Source organism: Aspergillus oryzae, chromosome 4 (genome assembly GCF_000184455.2).
Source record: "Aspergillus oryzae RIB40 DNA, chromosome 4".
Classification (NCBI taxonomy): Eukaryota; Fungi; Ascomycota; class Eurotiomycetes; order Eurotiales; family Aspergillaceae; genus Aspergillus; species Aspergillus oryzae.
Genome location: NC_036438.1, coordinates 2,410,384 through 2,431,568, shown reverse-complemented (window position 1 = coordinate 2,431,568; position 21,185 = coordinate 2,410,384). Strand labels below are relative to the sequence as shown.

The window sequence follows — 21,185 nt, the reverse complement described above, 5'->3', positions numbered from 1 at the left end:
GCATATGACATCAAGAGAGATTGCCCTATCTCTGCCTTGTAGAGCCGTGAGTGTGTTGCATACCAGACTAGAACATCTAAGGCTGGGTCATAAGATCGTTTTTAGACATGCATTAGCGAAAGATAAACAAGGGAGGGGGGAGAAAGGGAAAAAAAAAAAAAAAGAAAAGAAAGAAAACAAGCTAAAAGTAAGGCTAGGCCGAGTGCGATGGACACGCGAAATCTAGCTGCTCAAACCTACCAATAGACAACATGATGTAGCATAGCGTATGCCACCGGTCCGGTGTGACCGCGTGAGAGATGCGCATATAGTGACTCGTAGCCCTTTTCCTTGCAGACTTCAACGTCCCACTTGCACCATCTAGTCCTTTCTTTGGGAAGTACCTCAAGTGCCTGCGTCCGCTGACCGGAATCTACTCTTTCCGCGCTTGGTAAGAGCGATTCATGGAAAACCCTTGGCTAGGATGCCGAGAGACCGACTATGCGAATCGCCGAGTGAGACTAGCAACCCTGTGAGCGATCATAAACAGATCACTAGTAAGGTAGTGGAGTTGTCGGCAGTTGCCGATGGTTAATTTTGTGAAATGCTCGCCAAATTAAGGCCTCATCAGCTGCTGTCGTCACCTCACAGGCGCCTCTTGTCGTCAAGTTGAATAAACATCTGGCGGCTGTTTCATCATCGGTTATCACCCTAACCTTTTTTTTCTCTTTTTCCCTCCTTTGTAGAAAGGGGGTGAGAACAAGGAACGGTGTGCAACGCCAACGGGAAGCCCCGAGAGAGGAGAGAAGAAAAAATAATAATAAAAAAAGGAGCTTAATTCTCCGGAATTCAGTAAGATGTTTCATAACGACATCGCTTCTCTCGCTCAGGCAAGATCAGCGGCCCCAATACATTCCCTTTCGGTTGCGGCCGCCAGATTCTCCTCATTAGTGCAAGAATACTACGAGAGTAGCTTTGAACGGACATATTTTGTGACAGCGGAGCTGACGGTTTATCCCTTGCTTCCGTGAATCATGTTTAAACTCGGAATACTTGCAGCCGCCATAACTCGGCTCGGTTCGAGACGTTGTGCTCTTGAGTTCTTGGCCAGGGATACCACGCGGCATGGCGTACTTGGTCGTCAGAAAAGAAAGATGTGCAGACATCTGTTGAAGCAAAGAATTGCATGTAATGGCTATTCGGTTGCTGCAACGAGATCTATCAGATCCGTGATCGGACCTGCAGGCGCTCCCTTCAACTCCATACCAGCGGCTACACCGTACGTACATAACAAAGCGAACGCTTATGCAGGGTTGCAGATCGAGTTCCTGGACAGAGCCTTGCGGGACCTGATTGATCATTGCAGGCAACACCAGCTCATGCTCAACTGGGGAAGATAAGGTTGCTGGATTGGCGCAGCTCGGGCCAAGCGCGTACCTTGCATGTTGGAACGCGGGACTATGCACGCCCGTGTCGATAACAATTAAAATAATTGATATCACTGGCCAGGGACCCCCTAACATATCCGACCAATCCCATCTCAGAAGTGAGTATTTATTTTGGGAAACAAGATGCCTGAACGCGTCCTTCCCTCGCGAAAAGCACCTTTATTCGTTCAGGGAGGCTAAAACACTGCCACGAACCTTTTCTACCCGGCGCACAAAACATGGCATGGTATGACACATGCATTAGATTGAACTATGGGGGGTAATCGCTTAGCAAAAGACCAAGCGAGTCGGATCAATGTACCCCTTTTCGTATGCTGCGCTTGTGTCTTGGCCCAGGATGTTTTCGGCTACGTGATCAGAGCGAGATCACGTACCCGACTTTGTGGTAAGCCATTTATGCTAAGGGGTAGGCTAGTAGGTTAGCTCCGCGGATCATCTATCGATTGCCCGCTAAGAAGTCCCATACTAATGGCATACTTACTGAGCATCCCCTCGTAGTTGGTACCAAATTTGGAAGGAAAAAAAAAATCACAGATTTGCTTTTTCAGGACCATCTCAATTTCGGTTACCCTGGCATGAGAAACGCCCCTTTCGACGTGTAGAGCTCCCGACTTCTGCAGGCAAACCCGCAACGCGAACGAGGCGTAACTTAGAAGTCTTTCCAGCAATTAGAAGGCTCGTCGTTTGATTAAAGGACCATTGCTCAAATCACGTCGTCAACTAAGCAGAACAAGGTCTGTGACAACCAAAATATGTGAGAGATGTACGATTAAACGGGTGATCGATATCTTATCCCATGTTCATGACTTAGCCTTTTTCAGAAGGAGGGAAGCAATCAGATGGAAACGAGGAAAAGAGAAAATCAAAAGAAAAACAAATTAAAAAGGGCAAAAAAAAAAGGGCAATGACCCTTGCACAGTGAGGAAGTCGAGTATCCTGACATTTGCGGTCGCAATCTCGCAAATGGAAAAATTGTTCCTTGGCATGGGACTCGCGCATTCTTCGAGAGTGATTAAGATAGATAGACCTACTGCGTACTGCATAAGGGAATTTCCGTAGCGGAGCCATAACGGTCTGCGAGTAACGCTGTCTGCGCATTATTGCCAATGTATGTTCAAGTCGGAAAAGCATCGGCACGTTGGAAGCGTGTCCTTGGCGATCCTCACCCGAAACAGCATCAAAGGATTCAGTGCACTAAGTGGGCACAGAGACCGACAGGTATCAGCTGTGGCAGTGCATGTCCATGACCAGTCCTCTGGAGCAATCAACCACGTTTGGCCCACGTCCGTTCGATCTTAGTCCAAGCTTCAAACGGTTCGTTGCTGACCCCCTTCCCTTCGTACGTGACCAGGTTCTGATCTCGGTCTAGACTCGTGACGAAGCTTTCCATCTTGATTGCCGAGTCCTGATCTGATGTCGGTGTTTCAGCGTTGTGCCCCTTCTTTCGCAGTTCACCCATCCGGTGACGACACTTCGGCGTTCATCCTGAAGACCTTCCTTACCCCATAGTTCGCTTAGCCATCATGGACCCCGAATTGCATACCGAAAGGATGGAGGATAACGCTTCCTCCGCGGCCGAGACACCTGTTACCTGTCGGTCATGGGTTCCCCAGAATGTCCATTCCGGATCTAACCTGACACCAGTCTGACCTCATATCCCAGTTTCTACTCCCCTCCCCCTCCCAAATGATCATCGGCAAACCAGCCTCTTCTGGGTCTAGAGCCCGTGAAACTAATTTTGTAGTTTTCGCCATGGCAATGTCTTGGTGGGTCTCTCGAAAGTGGACTTGCTAAAGCATATGCAGGGCAGAGCCCCATCTCACCATGTGGCGGACCTAAACAGGCTTGGTTCTCCGCTCAAAGTAAATGAAGATAATCAGCGGGACTGTTCCAAGTGAACGGTTAGAGATACGATGCCCAAAAATGCAGTCAAGCCGAAGATCCCCATCTCTGCGTCACTCTCCCGCAATCGACTCATTTTCGTCGATTCCGAGCTAAGCTATCGTAGAGGCTTCTTCTTTCTATTCTCGTATCACAAACATCGGGCTCCCTTTTTAAGCAATTGCGCGATATATACCTCGAGGAGGTATATAAACTTACACTCTTTCCACGCTTTTCCCTAGTACATTCCCAAAGGTTAGCAACACCACCAAACCACATATATAGAAAGACTGCAGTTTCTACCACTTCAAATCCGTGATTGCACCCTCAGAACTTCTCTCCATTGCGACGATCAACAAAATATACGTCCGAACAATCTTCTCTCGAAACGGTACAATAGTCGATTGGGCACGCCGTTGCACAACTGTCCAGTTATCTCAGTACACGCCGGTACCATAGGCTGAGCTCAAGTTATGCCAACAATGCCTTCGGGAAGCAAACAACACGCCAAGTAAGACTCCTTGTCCATTTATGTGGCCATCGTCCTGACTTTCTGTGTTCCTAGCAGAGTTACGAACGGCATGAACAAGGGTCTCAGTGCAGGAGATCTGAGTCATGTACCGGACGGAAGCAGCCACTGCGTGGTCGATCGTTTTTCCCAGTCATCCGCTGCAGATGAACCTTACTTTGCTCGCGCGCGAATGCAAGACCGGTCTGATCATGTATCACGACTCTCAAGTCAACTCGACGCTACAGACGAAATCCTGAAAAAATGAACACGGAACTCTACTCTGTATTCCAAGCATAACCAAAAAATGGAGGTCTAAAGCGGCCACAAAAGGGCATCATATGTACAAGTCTATTAGGTTGGACAATCACAGCACAGCCCGACGCCCAGAAAGATACAAAGGGCACATACCCGGGACAAACGACAGGTCCTTCAGTTCGATGAGGAAGAACGGGTTTTTCCTGTCATATAGTCCAGCTGTTAGACAGTTCTCAATGTAACACTTCCAATAAGGCGCGTGCGACGTCATCATATTTTGTACTGGGGAACTCGTGTCCCGCATTAAAGTATCTGAATTCCACGTTTCCCTGAAGAGCAGAAGTAGCATCTGGGACGAGTTCGTCCTTGACAATAACCGAGTCATGTTCGCCACACATAATAATTACTTTGTCACTGGGGAGACCGTTATCCTGCTGTTCTTCAGGCGACAGTTTGCTTTGCGCAGATAGATATTCACCCAGGCGCTCCCATGATTCCCGTTGGCGCTGCTGCAAGATCGGCCCGTGTTGCATGCTGGACATGAAAGCATGAACGAAGCCAGCGTGACAGTTAACTTGCCATTTAACAGCTCCGGGCACAGTAACATGCGGGTACGCTCGAGACAACAGTTGAGTGTTGGCGCCTCCTTGCGAGGGAAGTTCCTCGGTCAATGCATCCGCGGCGTTAATCTTTTGAGATTTGGGTTTCGGCGTGGTTAGTGGGCCCGCACGGAGACGACGGCCGACAAGGAAACCCAAGACACGTTCTGGAATGAGGCCGCGGGAATAAAGGAGCCGTGACTGAAAGCTGATCTGAGAGTCACGTATCAAGCCCGCCGGGGCAAGCAACACCAGCGAAGAGAGTAGCTGGGGAAAGAACGACGCAAAAGATGCTGCTATCCCTCCTCCTAATGAGTAGCCAACTAGGCTAAATTTACCACTACCAGCTCCGGTCCACGACACTGAAGATGTGCTCAAAGCAAGCAATATTTGGGTCGCAAAGAGTCGATCGTCCTGAGGAAGATCGGACGGGCAATCCGAGTACCCTCTTCCAAACCTGGTCGCCATGTATTAGATAAGAAAAGGAAGCAAAGAAAAACTTTCTTTCAAGGTCCAGACAGAGCTATGACCGATAGGCTACTTACAAGTCGAATAGCATAACTCGACATCCTTGATCTGCCAGTGCATGCGCCACTCCACCGAGGGCAATACACGGCGTGGTGATACCATGGACGAACAAGACCTTCGGTCCATCTACTGGACCCCATTCATATACTCGCATCGATCCATACGGAGTCGGCACATCACGAGCCCCCGGGAGCACATCGTTTGGGAGAGGAATTTCACCGTTCTCTGCCTCTGACGCGGAGGACGAGACTATAGCTCGGGGGCAATGGAGTACAGAACCTTGCGGATGCTTATCGGTGAGAAGCGAGCGCAAGAGGAGCCCCACAGTCAACGAGGCCGCCCCTGTCGCAGCGAGCACGGGAAGTTGGGCGTGGTGGTTCGCAACCGAATCGCGAAGAATGTCAACAGTCTGGCTATACCATGCCATGATGCAAGCAAGGTTCCTTTTACCCTCTATGTCTAAGTGTATTTTTCTAATTTCGGTCTATGATATCAACCAATAGAGAAATCAATCTGTGCTCAACAAATGAATGCAGTAAGAAAGACTGTAGGTGGAAGTGAAGGAAGAATGAAGAGAAGTGCCGACGGTCCGTCTCGGCTGCATCTTTCCTTTTCGGGTCTGATTATTGATATCCAGTGGGGCTGCCGTTAAGCCGAGGTTCGTCGGCCTGAGGCTCCCTCGTTTTATCACTCATGTTTACATTTACATACTAGGAACAGAAACCAGCCTTGTGCAGAACACTACCATAGCATTCCACGGGCTACCTTCCTTGACGATCTAGAGGCTAGACTTGTGCCTTATGCGGTTCCAAATATATACTACCGGGGTCCTGTTAGAGATATACAGGTGATCGGACAGAAGGATGCCAGGCTACTCAAAGGGGATAATCAAGTGGAATGCCCGCAGGAGCTGAAGCCCATTCGTAGACGTAGAGCGAAAAGAACCAGGCGAGTGGACAAGTTCGACCATTATACCCCGAAACAGGGCATCTCGAATCAAAGTAGCAACAATGAAACTACAATAGCCCAACCAAGGGTCCTTCAATTTTCTTCTCTCCTCCGTCGAAGCGACAGGATGGTGGCCATGACCAAGTTAGTGGTCACCAGAGTGATACGGACGAAAGTTCCGTCTGGTCAATTTGGGGCCAGAATACCGGCTAAATATGAAGTCTTCTAATATGACAGCTGCCGAAGGATATCAGGCAAAGGTATGGATTCAATAGGGAAACGATCTGCAAGGTACCAGCCCCACATCCTATCAGCTGTATCGAAAGATGTCCGGGTGTGAAGGAGGGCGTCAGACAATCGTACTGCTCTGAGGATGGGTTTCTACAGGGATAACTGTCGCGGATAATTCCCGAAGATCCTAGCTGCATATGACTTATGCACCACAAGAGGTTCTAGTTACAAGAACGGCACGGAGGGCTGCTGTTCCCAGACCCAGACTCTGCAACTGTGCCTTGGTCGAAGAATAGCAGAAGCGCTCAGAGCCGAAACCGTAAATGGCCGGAAGGGTTTGATATTGGTTGGAATAGAGTGAACGGTTACATTAGCCACGATATGCCAAGTTCCCGGGCGCCATCTGGCAGCCACAATTCCACGAACAACAGTGCCGACAGGTCAAGGGCGCCGCGAGGCTTGATTTCATTGATGGATCTTCTCCCCCGCATTCCGACGATCGGCAGGGTTTATCCAGAGCGTTTAATGATGGGCCATTCCTTCATCTAAACGCTCAATGCTTCAGAATCTGCATCGCGACCAATCAGTACACATCATACCACCTCGTCCTTACCCACAGCTATAGGGAGTTTCGTCTTGCCGATCGACTTCCCAAACAAGGACTAGAACTAAGATTCGATCTGTGTACTACACCCGGGTTGAGATTGCCACAAATGCCTAGTCTCCGGCAATGGAAGAATTGGCCGGACAAGCCGGGGCGACAAGTCGTGAAGAAGACATTCACCCGAGCAGGACGTCTGTTTGGAATATGGCACCAGTTTCATACGTCCTCACTGGGCTCCTGATCAACTCGAGCTTTTGGTAGTAGAATATACCTCCGTGTATAGTCCTTGTTAGTCTCTTTCGATCGGAAGGCCGACCCAACAAGCATGTAGCATATCTCCTCACCCTGCTGACAGTCTTCGAAATTAGCAAGGGCCATGGTTCTTCCCCCTCACTGTAATTCTCTAACCGGAGCTGTTGAGGATAGCGCTTAATGCATTATTTCGGAGCATACTCCGTTACCATCTCAGACCAACTGCAGCCCTTATGCGCCAACACTCCTCAAGTTTTCACTACGCATATGTCATGAACGCTCTAGGATCCACTCTTGGCTATACCTCAACAGCATTATGCTCATGTGATCCCGGCGGTTCCTGTATGGCTTCCTCAATCTCTATGAAACGGTCATTTCAGCGGCTTCACGGTCCGTTGCACCGGCTGGTATGGATAGGGCTTCGTACAGGAATTTTTCCGAAATGAACACCGGGGTGTTTCTCTCGTAATTCCGAAGGCAGACAGGTTATATAAAGACCGGACGCCTCCTACTCAAGGTCAGAATATCATCGCAGGACAGGCAACAATAGCAATCAGTTCAATCTATTCTCTCTTTCTATAGAGCATTCGCAATGCATCAACGTGCACTTCTCTTCTCCGCCTTTTGGACTGCCGTCCAGGCCCAGCAGGCTGGAACTTTGACGGCGGAAACCCACCCTTCCTTGACCTGGCAAAAGTGTGCTGCTGGTGGCACTTGCACCGAGCAGAAAGGCTCTGTTGTGCTTGATTCCAACTGGCGTTGGTTGCACTCCGTTGATGGCTCCACTAACTGTTACACTGGCAACACTGTAAGTTTTCATCCACGCATCTATCCAAAGAACATGTACACCTGACTGACTGAATCAACTTGAAGTGGGATGCCACCCTCTGCCCTGATAACGAATCCTGTGCTTCGAACTGCGCTCTGGATGGAGCTGATTACGAAGGGACTTACGGTGTTACCACCAGCGGCGATGCCCTGACCCTCCAGTTTGTCACTGGTGCCAATATCGGCTCTCGCCTGTACCTGATGGCAGACGACGACGAGTCATACCAGACATTCAATCTCTTGAACAACGAGTTCACTTTTGATGTTGACGCTTCTAAGCTTCCTTGTGGCTTGAACGGTGCCGTTTACTTCGTCTCTATGGATGCCGACGGTGGTGTCGCGAAGTACTCAACCAACAAGGCTGGTGCCAAGTATGGAACTGGCTACTGTGATTCACAATGCCCGCGAGACTTGAAGTTTATTAACGGCCAGGTAAGAAGTCCGCCTTAATATTTTCGACCAAAGATAGTAACATTAGATATCAGGCCAACGTAGAAGGATGGGAGCCTTCCGACAGCGACAAGAATGCCGGTGTTGGTGGCCACGGTTCCTGCTGCCCCGAGATGGATATCTGGGAAGCCAACAGCATCTCTACGGCCTACACACCCCATCCTTGCGATGATACCGCTCAGACCATGTGTGAGGGCGATACTTGTGGAGGAACTTACTCCAGCGAACGTTATGCAGGAACTTGCGACCCTGATGGTTGTGACTTCAACGCTTACCGCATGGGCAATGAGTCTTTCTATGGCCCCAGCAAGCTGGTTGACTCTTCCTCCCCAGTTACGGTGGTAACCCAATTCATTACTGCTGATGGCACCGACTCTGGGGCCTTGTCGGAGATCAAGCGCTTCTACGTGCAGGGCGGTAAAGTCATCGCCAATGCCGCATCGAACGTTGACGGTGTCACTGGTAACTCGATCACCGCCGACTTCTGCACTGCCCAGAAGAAGGCATTCGGCGATGACGACATCTTCGCGCAGCACGGGGGACTCCAGGGTATGGGCAACGCCTTGTCCTCCATGGTTCTGACCCTCAGTATATGGGATGACCACCATTCCAGCATGATGTGGCTGGACAGCAGCTACCCAGAAGACGCTGACGCAACCGCCCCCGGTGTCGCTCGTGGCACCTGCGAGCCACACGCCGGTGACCCTGAGAAGGTTGAGTCGCAGAGCGGCAGTGCCACGGTGACCTACTCTAACATCAAGTATGGACCGATCGGCTCTACTTTCGACGCTCCAGCTTAAGTGCCAGAATTTATGGGCAGTCAAGGCTAGCCCTATTGGGTTTGGCATCGGCAACATTGAGCGAGAACATGTACATAGCATGGGAAAAAGATGTGCTGGATAGAGGCCTAACAAGGACAGATGTGTCTATACTTTGCTCTCTGCTTTCATTTCTCTTTACCTTGGTTCTGCCGAGCAAAATCAGGGGGTTCGACCGGATTTGAATTTGTTGTGACATTCTCTGTGGTTCGCGTTCTTTTCTTCGTCTGTATTCAATTAGGACAAATTGACGAGACAGAGTCTTTCATTCCACATTTGTTATTCAGATTGCTAGAAACATTGTAGCGCCAATCATAATAAGTAGCAGCAGTATTTGGAGTGGTAGATGGTCGATCGGGAACGTGGTTACATTTGAAATATATAATTAACAAGTGGAACCGCCTGCGGAAGATTCATCGGCCCGCACTTTCTCCAGCGGGAGATCGATCCGAGCTTTATCCAAGAGCTCCGAAGGGAAAAAAAAAGGGAAAATTGGTGACCACTTATTTCCTCATTGAATCGCCATGTTTGACACAGTCTGCACATTACCGCTTTCTGCGGATCTATTCGCCCAGGCTATACACCCTAAGGAGCCAATTGTCTCCGTTGGGCTTGCCTCCGGTCATGTTGAAACCTTCCGTCTTCCGTCAGATGAAGTGGACAGTGACGACGATCAGGCGTCGACTTCCTCATCGCGAAATGGTCGAGGACATATTGATACGATGTGGAGGACGAGAAGACATAAGGGCAGTTGTCGGTGCTTAACATTTGGAATTGACGGTGAATCGTTGTACTCCGCTGGAACAGATGGGTTGGTTAAAGCTGCAAAGGCAGAGACCGGTGTGGTAGAAAACAAGATTGCAATTCCCCCGGAGAAAGATGGGTGAGTCCTATAATGGCTGTTAAATATATATATAGTTTCGTGGGGCAATCGGCGAGTGGAGGACTTCTATTGATTTGTTTTTGTTCTGCAGCTCCGTTGATGCCCCAACCGTCATTCATGCGCTTTCCCCCCAAACCCTCCTTCTCGCTACTGACTCGAGCGCACTACACCTCTACGACCTTCGCCTTCCGTTTTCCCGCGTCTCGGCCCGGCCACAACAGTCACACCATCCTCACGATGATTACATCTCGTCTATCACCCCATTGCCTGCATCGGATACTAGTACCTCGGGATTTAGCAAACAATGGGTATCAACTGGTGGTACTACGTTGGCCGTGACGGATCTACGACGCGGGGTAATGGTGCGCAGTGAGGACCAGGAAGAAGAATTGATCAGCTCCGTGTATGTCGGTGGCTTGGCCACGACCGGGACAAGCCGCGGCGAGAAAGTGATTGTGGGTGGCTCCAGTGGGGTCCTGACCCTTTGGGAAAAGGGTGCATGGGACGATCAAGACGAGCGCATCTACGTCCAGCGAAGCGGCGGTGAAGGAGAGTCTCTCGAAACCCTCGCGATGGTTCCTGATGAGCTCGGACGGGGCAAGATGGTCGCGGTTGGTCTCGGAAGTGGTGGTGTTAAGTTCGTCAGGATTGGCCCCAACAAAGTTGTGTCAGAGGTCACGCACGATGAAACGGAGGGAGTTGTCGGTCTAGGATTTGATGTGGAAGGACGTATGGTCAGTGGTGGTGGACAGGTGGTCAAGGTTTGGCATGAAGCAGTCGGATCTGGGGCAAATGGCGCTAGCGCTGGTGAAAAGCACATGCTTGGAGACAGTGATGAAGACAGCGACGACGACGATAATGATGACTCGGACGATAGCGATGGAGAACGTCGGCGGGCCGACGAAGCGAAGAGAAAACGGAAGAAGGGCAAGGGCAAGGATCGCAGCGGCGGCCAACACGTCATGGCGTTCTATGATCTTGATTGATCCTGTCGCTCTTACTGCTACTCGTACCTGCACGAAGAGAATTGGCTTGCGGGGGACAGACGGCACGGCAGGAATGCATAGCGTGGGGAGTTTGTCTATGGGAAGAAACCATTTAGATTGGTGAGATGCAAGGTCGGAACCCTTGCATCTTATAGTATGTAACTTAATCGGGTTAACCCTGGATATTATATGTCAATATTGGCAAGTATTCTCTACATGATTGAACCTGACGTCAATTTCGATCTTTTGAGCCTAGAAACAAATTAGCCCTCTTTAACCCTGTGACGTTGGTCAATTTTGTTACAGAACGGGGGATTTCCGATGTGAGGAACTGCGCCGTCCTTCTCTTATAAATCGGCCTTCCCGGGAAGCGATCAGAACAGCAGCTGCCGAGAAATCAGGACCCCCGCGAAGAGGACCCACGGCAAAGGCATTTGCCTGACGGTTGTTTGCAGGACCGTTTCCCACTACTGGTGGGGTGTGGGGGGCAGAGAGATTATTCATGATGATCAAAGCTTCGTCTAAAACATAAGGTCTCGGTACTTATATCGGTCGACCGCCAGTTCCTACACAAGTAGCACTAACCTAGATATAAACCAATTTGATTCGCATTGACTGTTCCCACTGTGACTTCCATCTTCTTCCAACGTCACAACGACAGAACAAGCTCTTAACATGGATGCATTCGAATATAATGCGAACCCTGGACGAGTCGTCTTCGGCAGTGGTACTCTCCAGAAACTGCCCGATGAGATCTCCAGACTCAATCTGAAGGCTCCACTGGTGTTGTCGACACCACAGCAGGTCAGCCAAGCGGAGATGGTCAAGGATGTCCTAAAGGGGAAGGTAGCCGGTATCTTTAATGAGGCTACGATGCACACTCCTACACACATTACAGAAAAGGCTCTCGAGTATGCGAAGTCTCAAAATGCTGATTTGGTCATCTCTATCGGCGGTGGAAGCACCATCGGGCTGGGGAAAGCCATCAGCATCCGTACGGGCTTGCCTCACATTTGCATTCCAACCACCTATGCGGGAAGTGAAATGACTCCTATCTTGGGTGAGACGGCCGATGGTTTGAAGAAGACACGTTCGGATCCTAAAATCCTTCCTGGAACTGTCATTTACGATGTCGACCTTACTATGACACTGCCACCAGCAATGAGTGCTACCAGTGGTGTGAATGCTATCGCTCATGCCGGTGAGTCCTTACGAACCTGACCATTATATGATGTCGAAAGCTCAACGGTTATCATACGACTAGTCGAAGCACTCTATGCCCGCAATACTAACCCCGTCATCAACTTGATGGCCGCCGAGGGTACCCGGGCACTAGCATCAGCCCTTCCTGAGATTGTCGAGAATCCCACATCACAATCTGCCCGGGCGTCGGCTCTGTATGGAGCTTGGCTCTGCGGAACCTGCCTTGGTAGTGTGGGTATGTCTATCCACCATAAACTATGCCATACTTTAGGTGGCAGTTTCAACTTGCCTCATGCAGAGACACATACAGCGGTGTTACCCCATGCAATCTCTTACAATGCGCCGAAGATTCCAGAGGCAATGAAGAAGCTGGCTGAAGCACTTCCCGATAGCAATGGTGATGCTGTCCAGGGTTTAAACGCCTTGTTGTCTAAATTGCAAGTCAAGCGAGGCCTTAAGGACTTTGGCATGAAGGAGGAAGATATCGATAAGGCAGCCGATATTGCTGTTAGCAACCCCTACTGGAATCCACGGGAGATCGAGCGCGCACCAATCCGTGAATTGATTCGACGTGTTTGGGCTGGGGAGCCAGCACGGGCGGATTTGTAGGTCAGAGAGCCTTTTGTGCAGCACGTTACTATCTTATGTATATCTGATAGCTAGGCGATCATACCTACCTACATAATAAAAAATACATGTCTTTGGCAGTAATAAAATCTTACCTTACACATAATCGATTCTCCATTTCATTAGGACAGAGATATTATGAATGAGAAAGGTAGAGAATGAAAGGGAGACAGCATCGCATTTCATGCATACAACATCAGTAATTGGTGTCCGCGCGATTGGCTCTTGTACGGAAATACTAAGTAGTAGTAATGGCGGGGTGAAGTGGGGGACTTCTTGTTCTGCCAAAATCGCGAAAAAAAAAAAATCCACAACAATTGCAAACCCCGCCGATCTCCACGATCGCTCCAATTCAGCACGGTTTTCTCCTACTATCAGTTATACAACTGTTATCATCAATTTCTCGAGATGACCACCGAAATGGCAGCAGCCCCCGTGCTGTCAACCCCCGATGATCGTATTCTCGAGGCCACAGAACCCGTTACTACACAAGAGGCACCACGTGCGTTGTCGGACGAGGAACTATCAATCACTTACGATATTGATCGCACGTTGAAGGAGATCCGAGATGCCCGTTACAAGCGAATTGCTCTTCAGTTTCCCGATGATATGCTCCCGGACGCACCACGGGTGTTTCAATTGCTTAGTCGCGGTTTGAACAAACGCAACGTTACAGACAGCAGTGTTTCTCAGACGCAGAAAGACGGAGCCAGTGATACTGCAAACTCAGATGGCCTAGCCCATTCGGTTTCTCAGCTCAATATGGCGGATACTACGGAGACATCACCAAAATTGTATATCTTAGCCGATACGTCCTACGGGACTTGCTGCGTTGACGAGGTGGCCGCGGAGCACGTCAATGCAGACGTCGTCGTGCACTATGGCCGTTCATGCCTATCTCCAACGTCTAGGCTACCGGTGATCTACGTTTTCACACATAAACCTCTTCCCATCGACCCCGTCGTTCGCGCTTTCAAAGAGACCTACCCTGATCCTACCACAAAGGTCATCCTCGCAGCTGATGTGACATACACCGACCATATACCTGCAGTGTACTCGCGACTTGTGAATGAAGGTTACACCGACTTGTTTGCCACTGATTTGGTCCACAACCCGTCATCTGCGATCCCCAATCGAACAGTGCCAGACTCGGTTCGCGAGACTCCTGATTCATTATCGGACTGGCAGCTTTTCCATATTTCAGACCCTCCCACGGCTCTCCTCATGACGCTGGCGTCTCGCGTAGCTTCAATCCACATATATCCCACAGATGACCCCGACAATGAAAACGTCAAGCCTTTGCCTGCATCGACTGCGATCGCTTTGCGGCGTCGATACGCCACTTTGACCCGTCTCAGCACTGCGCCAATCTTCGGAATTTTAGTCAATACGCTCAGTGTGAAGAACTATCTACACATCGTAGAACACGTGAAGCAAAAAATCGCGGAAGCTGGCAAGAAAAGCTATATGTTTGTGGTGGGGAAGTTGAACGCAGCCAAGGTGGCTAATTTCAGTGAGATCGATGGTTGGGTAGTTATCGGTTGCTGGGAGAGTTCCCTAGTTGACAGCAAAGATTTTTGGAAGCCGGTGATCACCCCATTTGAGCTGGAGCTTGCTCTCAAGGGGGATGCCGAGCGTATCTGGACCGGAGCCTGGCAGAGTGACTTCCAGAGCGTGCTTAATCAACCTAACCAGGAAGCCAAGGATATGGACGAGGATGAGACTCCATTGTCGAGTGGTGCGACCGCCGACGAGGAGGAGGATATGTCGGAATCCGAATCTGCACCACCTGAGTTCGATTTGCGCACCGGTCGATATGTCTCGCACTCGAGGCCGATGCGGAATCCCGCACCCCGCGTTTCAGCTTCAGCGGAGGATGCAGCATCAGCAGCTAACGGACCGTCTGCTGCTCGAGCGCTAGCTAAACGGGCCAAAGGGGATTTGGCTATGATCGGCGGGACCTTCTCCCCAGGGGCAGAGTTTCTTCGATCGCAACGGACGTGGAAGGGGTTAGGAAGTGACTTCAATATTCAGTATGAAGAGGACGCCACAGATGATACGCTGGTGGTGGAAGGGCGCAAGGGTATTGCAAGGGGATATACAGTGGGCGACTCAATAGACCGACACTAAACTTCCCGGGGATCCATTGGATTGATGAAACTATATTATATACCCTATGTTATTGAAGGTCAACACCTGAAAATGGAAAGAAAAAGGGTTGCTCCTCCATAGATCGACCAAATAGTATTCAACCCTGTCTTCAGGACCTCTTTTGTTATTTATTAAATAATTGAAGTATCTTAACTGCTCGAATAGGGAAGGTCGCAAAAATGAGAAGAGTCTTTTTTGAGTTGACCTATCACATGATGCAAGCGGGCAGTTTGCCGGCCGTAAGGCCGTTGGTTTTTGTCCCAGTTGTGAGTTGTCAAAGCCACCCATCAGCCAGTATTATCGTATCTTATTCTCCCTTTCATGGCCTCGCATGATGTCCAACTCCTGATCCTATACCACCCTCCTTGCGCTGTGTCGCCCTCCTTCTTTTCTCCTTATGATGCGCTGCATCTTCCGCAATCTCCGCTGTGTTCGCGACCTCGCGTCACTCTGACCTTCAGCGGCAGCAACACCAATAGCGTGACCGACAGACGATAACACAAAGGCAATAAACCACGCTGCTACATCTCTCGCCCACGTTCTGACCGCCAGTCCATAGGAGAACCAGGCACCTGAAAGCATGGCCGATAGTACCGGTCAGAACCAGCAGGTGCTGGTTGACTCGGCCCTGGAACAGTCGCTCATCCCCGTCCAACGCTCTCTCTCTACCTTCGAACGAGTCGTTACAACTCATGCTCCTCTCCTCGAATCCCTGCTACTTCAACTCCCGACAGACTCCATTTTGAAACTTTATCACACTTCCCGCTACCTCCGGTCCTTCCTTAGATCCTATCCCACAGCATGGAAGCACTTGTCGTTTCGTCTTTTCTTCCCTTCAGGCACCTCTTCCCCCCTCCGGGTTGTCATACCAGGGACTTTGGAGCCAGTTGTGGTGCCCCGACAATCTCGGCCTTATGCTCTTGATCAGTTGTTAATGAATGTGGTGGTTCCGTTCAGCCCGTGTTTGAGGAGTCTAGAGCTGGATAATACGGCGGTGTCTGGGCAGATTCTCATATCGACTGTCTTGTATTCACGGCGTGAAACACTAGAGCATCTTTCCGTCCGGGGATGTAAAAATGTCTCCCTGAAATACCATATCATTCCGTATCTGATAATGTTTGGGCTTCAATATGATGTGGATATGGAAAAAAGCATTGGTAGCTCTTCATCTACCAAGCGTCTTGCGCTGAAAAGCCTATATACTTATCGATGCCGACATCACCGAAGAAGACCCTACCTTTCCTCTTCCTTAACTCGGAAGGATTCAGACTCGGAACCGACCCATGAATTAGTCAATCTCTGCCATAAACTGGGGATCTGGACCGATACCGCGTGGTGTTCGACTCCCGCCGGGAGATGTTATAGGAGGAGAGGCTACGTTTCCATGAGAGTACCGCAAGGCTCTGCGGAGGTTTGGGTGGTTTTCGATCGGTTATGGCGGTCGAAGAACTGGATTGGCCCGGTAGACCACAGCAGCCGTCCACCGAAAAGAGACGGTAAGCTGTGGGAACACGAGGAGACCGGCTGCTATGGTGAAGCCCTGGGGACAGGGGAAAGCAGGGACCTTGGGGAGGGCAAAATGTCACCGGCCCATTCACGTTGGAGCCATAAGCGATTCGTGGAAAATATTCGCTGCGACAGCTGCGACGAGGAGATTCCGGAGAGATGCGAACAGTGTAGTGTTCTAATGCACTGTGTTGGATGTCGTAAGACGCTCTGTGCAAGTTGTGCTTACGATCGACCCTACGTTCGTCCTCGACGGCCCTCCTCGCTCTCGGGGGAGTCAAAGCAACCTTTCTGGTGGGCGCCGGGGGCTACCACTTCCCCCTGCCTCATGCTGGACCCCCTAGCAAATACTTCTGAAAGCGATACCTTGAATCATAATGCTACAGCTCCTCATCCTGTCCTGAAATTTCACTGGTGTTGTACAGAGCCAATATTCTCCGGTGGGGGCGGTATCAGCATCGGGACTCCTAACCGGGATGTAGACCAGGTGCGAGCGGCGCCTCTTCCCCGTGGCCAGGGCTGGGAAGACCTAGAATACTCGGCGCAAGAGTGGAGTAAGACTTTCCCCAAGTATGCCTACGGTGATCCACGGAAACCCGACTACACACTCGAAACAGGACATATAGCTATGATGAAATGGTTGCTGGGGCCTCCAGACCGAGAACCCACGGCCTGTCCTCGAAATCTATGCCAGGAGTGTTATGACACTCCCCAGTGGAAGGTACATTGTAAGAGCTGCTCGAAGCCGTTATGCATTGAACATGACCTACGCGGTCTTCGCTTACGCATTTGTGGATACCGCGACCTTACTCTAGAAAAGATGGCTATCCAAAATCGGCCCGGATCAAGCTCTCAGCAAACCACCAGTGCTTATGCTTCGTCGCATGTTCCATACATGAGCTCCTCAACCGAGTTTGCATTGCCGTATAGGACGCACCGGGCTGTTGACTCTATTGCAAGCAGCTTCACCGAGGATAATCCTGCAGATGGTGTCCCGGATGTTGGTAGCTACACTTTGCAGGGCGCCGACGACCCGCCAGGGCCCATTTCTCTTGTGCACCGCCGACTCAGGAGTGTCTCCGTTTCGAACTCGAACCGGTCCCGCTCTTCATCACGTTCATCCGTTGGCTGTGAATCACAGTCAGATGCGGCCAAGTGGCAGGGTTGCCAATCATTCTTCTGCCCGCAGTATCGAGCTGTCGGTGATCAACGACAGAGATGTGGTAGTGTCCTACGTGAGTGCTCGAGCTGCTCGGTGCACGTATGCCAGGACTGCGTTGAGGCAAATCCTCCATGTAACTGTTCATACTGCGAGGTAAACTATTTGTGTCCTAACTGCCTCAAGCTCCGAGAGCGGGACGGAACCTGCCGTCGGCTGCAAGAGGAAAAGGCACGGAGAGAACAAAGGTGGAAAGAAGATATGCAGATGCTGGAGGGGATCTTGGAGACTAAGATGGCAAACGAAGTTGCGGAATTTGCGGGACAGTTCTTCAACTCTGTCGAGGAGCCGTGCATATCTGTTGAGCAAGTGGAAGATGTCCACCAAAATGCTCAATCTCCACATCATGTTCGCATCTTCGACGGCTCACCCTGGATGGGACCTATCGCGGAGGAGGATGTGGTCGATAGCATAGAGTAAGTACAGAGCCGACTGCATGAGGCTATTCACAATCGTTGCTACCTTGCATTCTCTCTCCTCCGAGGTTAAGTGAGTGGTCCGCCGGGTGTGTCGACTGCCCTGACCTGCAAGGGGAGATGTCGAGTGATGATGCGAGTCTCGATTCTTCTTACTATCATGCCACTTTATCTTCTTGTTTCACGCACATATATGATAATGCTTTCTCTTCTTACCATTTGTTCACATAATGCATATCAGATTAACCACGAATACCCTATGAAGACTGGGACGCTTGCTGCTATAGGCAAGCCAACCCAGTCGAATTACATGATATGATTAAATTTATTGAATTAATAAAAACATGTGCAATATTCATAAGTTACGGAGTGACAGCATTCCAACATCCACACTAATCCAATCGAATAGAGAAGCAGCCCGAAAGAGGCTAGTAAGCTCCAGCTCCATGCGGAAGGGCCCCGCCAACGGAGAGAACAAAAGTCCAAAACAATTACAACAACACTACGGCCAGAGTCTCTTTCCTATCCCTTCACATCCTCTAGCTGGTTCAAGGAAGACTCACTAATCTAAAACCTTTTATTACCCCGTCAAGGTATTCCAAGCGTCCATCTATTCTTTCCGCAATCCACTTCAGTTCATTACCCCACCATCCCACTCCGCAACAAGCCAAGTACTAAGAAGCATCAGCATCAGCTAACTTACCGCAAAACTTTCGAGCAAGCGCATCAATCCCAATCCCAGCCATGTCTTCTGCTGAGGCTGAGCGCGATCCGAACCCCGCCGAACTGGCCGACCGCGAGCGTGAGGAAAAGGAGCGCAAGGCCAAGGAAGACGCCGAGCAAGCGAAGCTGCCATACAAGTGGACGCAGACAATCAAAGACGTGGACGTGACGATTCCTGTGCCGGGAAATCTTAGAGGAAAGGATCTGGATGTGGTTTTGACTAAGACTAAGATCAAGGTGGCGGTTAAGGGGCAGGAGCCTATTATCGAGGTAGGCCACGCTCTTCTGGTGATACAGTTGGGCAGTGAAAGGGGATAAGCTAAGAGTTTCACAGGGAGATCTTCCTCACCCGGTTATACTTGACGAGTGCTCATGGACGCTGGAGACGACATCGCAACCGCCCGGAAAGGAGGTGGCCGTTCATCTGGACAAGGTGAATAAGGTCGAGTGGTGGCCACATGTGGTGACTTCTGCGCCCAAGATCGATGTCAGTAAGATTACGCCCGAGTCATCGAAGTTGAGTGATCTGGACGGTGAGACCAGGGCTATGGTTGAGAAGATGATGTACGATCAGCGCCAGAAGGAAATTGGTGGCGTGAGCAGCGATGAGCAGCGCAAGATGGATCTTCTGAAGAAGTTCCAGGCGGAACATCCGGGTATGCTTGGACACCATCTTGCCTAGTCCCCCGTAAGGTTTACTGACATTCTGGTACAGAAATGGACTTCTCCAATGCGCAGATCGGCTAGTTGATGGGACATTCCTAGATGTGTATGAAGTAATGAGCATTAGTCTTTTCCAAAAGGACACAAGTATTCAATATTCTGATTCGTTCAATGCGCATGAGCTATGTAAATAAGTAAACACTCCGAGGATACATCCAGATGGTTGCTCCTGGAGGCCGAATACGAGAGCTACCCGATTAAGACTAGCGGCGTGTATACTTGCAATCCTTGTGCTATACTTCGTGGCAGTTGTGCATCGTTTCAAAGGCATTATTATGGTCGGAGACCTCCTCTGTAACCCTTCGCCTCATGAAGCGTTCTAAATACGCTCGTATTCACAGAAATAGGCCAATATGTGACACGTCCATGCGAAGACTATCATATATAGTCCCAACTGCCGTGCCATCAGAGGAAATGCAACTAGCAGCGACTTTCCCAAGTTGACATTTCTACAGAGCACATATACACCATATCATCCTTTCGTGGCTTCTCATCCTCAACATGATGCATTTCCGATGCTTGCAATGGTCTGTTCGCCAAGACCCTGAGACAAGTTGATGCCTACACGAGGAACAATTTGCGATTCAAAAGAGCATTTTACTTGAGTAATAGCGTCGAACATGGTTCAAGACGTTCGACTCGAATCTACAATAGTTCAAGTCATTGAAACTTTTCGGGGATGGTCAAATTCCATCACTGTCGGTTGATCATCCTTTCAGTTGGTCAATTTCAGGATCCACAATACCCGTCCGGATGGATGCCCCAGATCTGCCATATCAGACGGAGACCCAACGATTATAAGGAACATCATCTTCTTTTGTGGCTCAAGGCGGTGTGTCTCACGCCAATGAGGACCTGGAAAGCTTCAATAATGTTCCATGATGTAGGGACACTTACGATGAGGCTGAGTCCTCGTATTCCTCTCACATCCACCCAAACGTTCCGTCTATGATGAGAAAAGGAGGAACAAGTCTCAATATTCGACTTCTACTTTTTCGCACATATATACTATAAAGGTGTTGACTGGAAATCGGGTATAAAAGCGATGCCAGCTGTTGCAGATGAAGCTCTGCAAACTGGGAATGGCCAGTCCCACCCCGCAACACTCCCAGACACATTACAGGGCCGCAGGAGCCTATTTCGTGTGCCTTTGTACCAATCGTCGGGCGCAGAAGGCGGCACCGAGAAGATCTATCATGCCCGTCGAGCGCATCGGAAGTCGCGCGCTGGATGTGTGAAATGCAAGCAACGCAGAGTTAAGGTACTCGCCACTTCATACAAACTCCTTGTATTTGAAGGAATGCAGGGCTGAAGGATCCTAGTGTGACGAAACTAAACCCCACTGTCTGCGATGCCAAAAGCATGGGGTTGACTGCAGTTATGACGCTGGTCAGGTTAACTCTGCGCGCAGCAAGG

The 21,185-nt window shown here is 50.1% G+C and overlaps 6 protein-coding genes across 6 annotated transcripts; 5 read left to right on the top strand and 1 right to left on the bottom strand.

Annotated features, from left to right (window-relative positions):
- Positions 1-4,307: 4,307 nt before the first annotated feature.
- On the bottom strand, positions 4,308-5,628 carry AO090012000942 (alpha/beta fold hydrolase; the record flags this gene model as incomplete). Its single annotated transcript, XM_001727830.3, has 2 exons — positions 4,308-5,130; positions 5,219-5,628. 2 exons carry the CDS (start codon positions 5,626-5,628, stop codon positions 4,308-4,310), a joined length of 1,233 nt encoding a protein of 410 aa, XP_001727882.3.
- A 2,200-nt stretch (positions 5,629-7,828) lies between these two features.
- Positions 7,829-9,314, top strand: AO090012000941 (glycoside hydrolase family 7 protein; the record flags this gene model as incomplete). Its single annotated transcript, XM_001727829.3, has 3 exons — positions 7,829-8,044; positions 8,110-8,496; positions 8,550-9,314. The coding sequence occupies 3 exons, from the start codon at positions 7,829-7,831 to the stop codon at positions 9,312-9,314; spliced, it is 1,368 nt and encodes a 455-aa protein (XP_001727881.3).
- A 542-nt stretch (positions 9,315-9,856) lies between these two features.
- AO090012000940 (uncharacterized protein) lies at positions 9,857-11,201 on the top strand (the record flags this gene model as incomplete). Its single annotated transcript, XM_001727828.3, has 2 exons — positions 9,857-10,215; positions 10,307-11,201. 2 exons carry the CDS (start codon positions 9,857-9,859, stop codon positions 11,199-11,201), a joined length of 1,254 nt encoding a protein of 417 aa, XP_001727880.1.
- A 675-nt stretch (positions 11,202-11,876) lies between these two features.
- AO090012000939 (maleylacetate reductase) lies at positions 11,877-13,013 on the top strand (the record flags this gene model as incomplete). The annotated part of the gene is made up of 2 exons (XM_023236696.1): positions 11,877-12,402; positions 12,466-13,013. The coding sequence occupies 2 exons, from the start codon at positions 11,877-11,879 to the stop codon at positions 13,011-13,013; spliced, it is 1,074 nt and encodes a 357-aa protein (XP_023091598.1).
- Positions 13,014-13,439: 426 nt separating this feature from the next.
- On the top strand, positions 13,440-15,161 carry AO090012000938 (2-(3-amino-3-carboxypropyl)histidine synthase subunit 1/2; the record flags this gene model as incomplete). The annotated part of the gene is made up of 1 exon (XM_023236695.1): positions 13,440-15,161. The coding sequence occupies one exon, from the start codon at positions 13,440-13,442 to the stop codon at positions 15,159-15,161; it is 1,722 nt and encodes a 573-aa protein (XP_023091597.1).
- A 3,906-nt stretch (positions 15,162-19,067) lies between these two features.
- On the top strand, positions 19,068-19,793 carry AO090012000937 (NudC domain-containing protein; the record flags this gene model as incomplete). Its single annotated transcript, XM_001727825.3, has 3 exons — positions 19,068-19,316; positions 19,381-19,702; positions 19,762-19,793. 3 exons carry the CDS (start codon positions 19,068-19,070, stop codon positions 19,791-19,793), a joined length of 603 nt encoding a protein of 200 aa, XP_001727877.1.
- Positions 19,794-21,185: the final 1,392 nt, after the last annotated feature.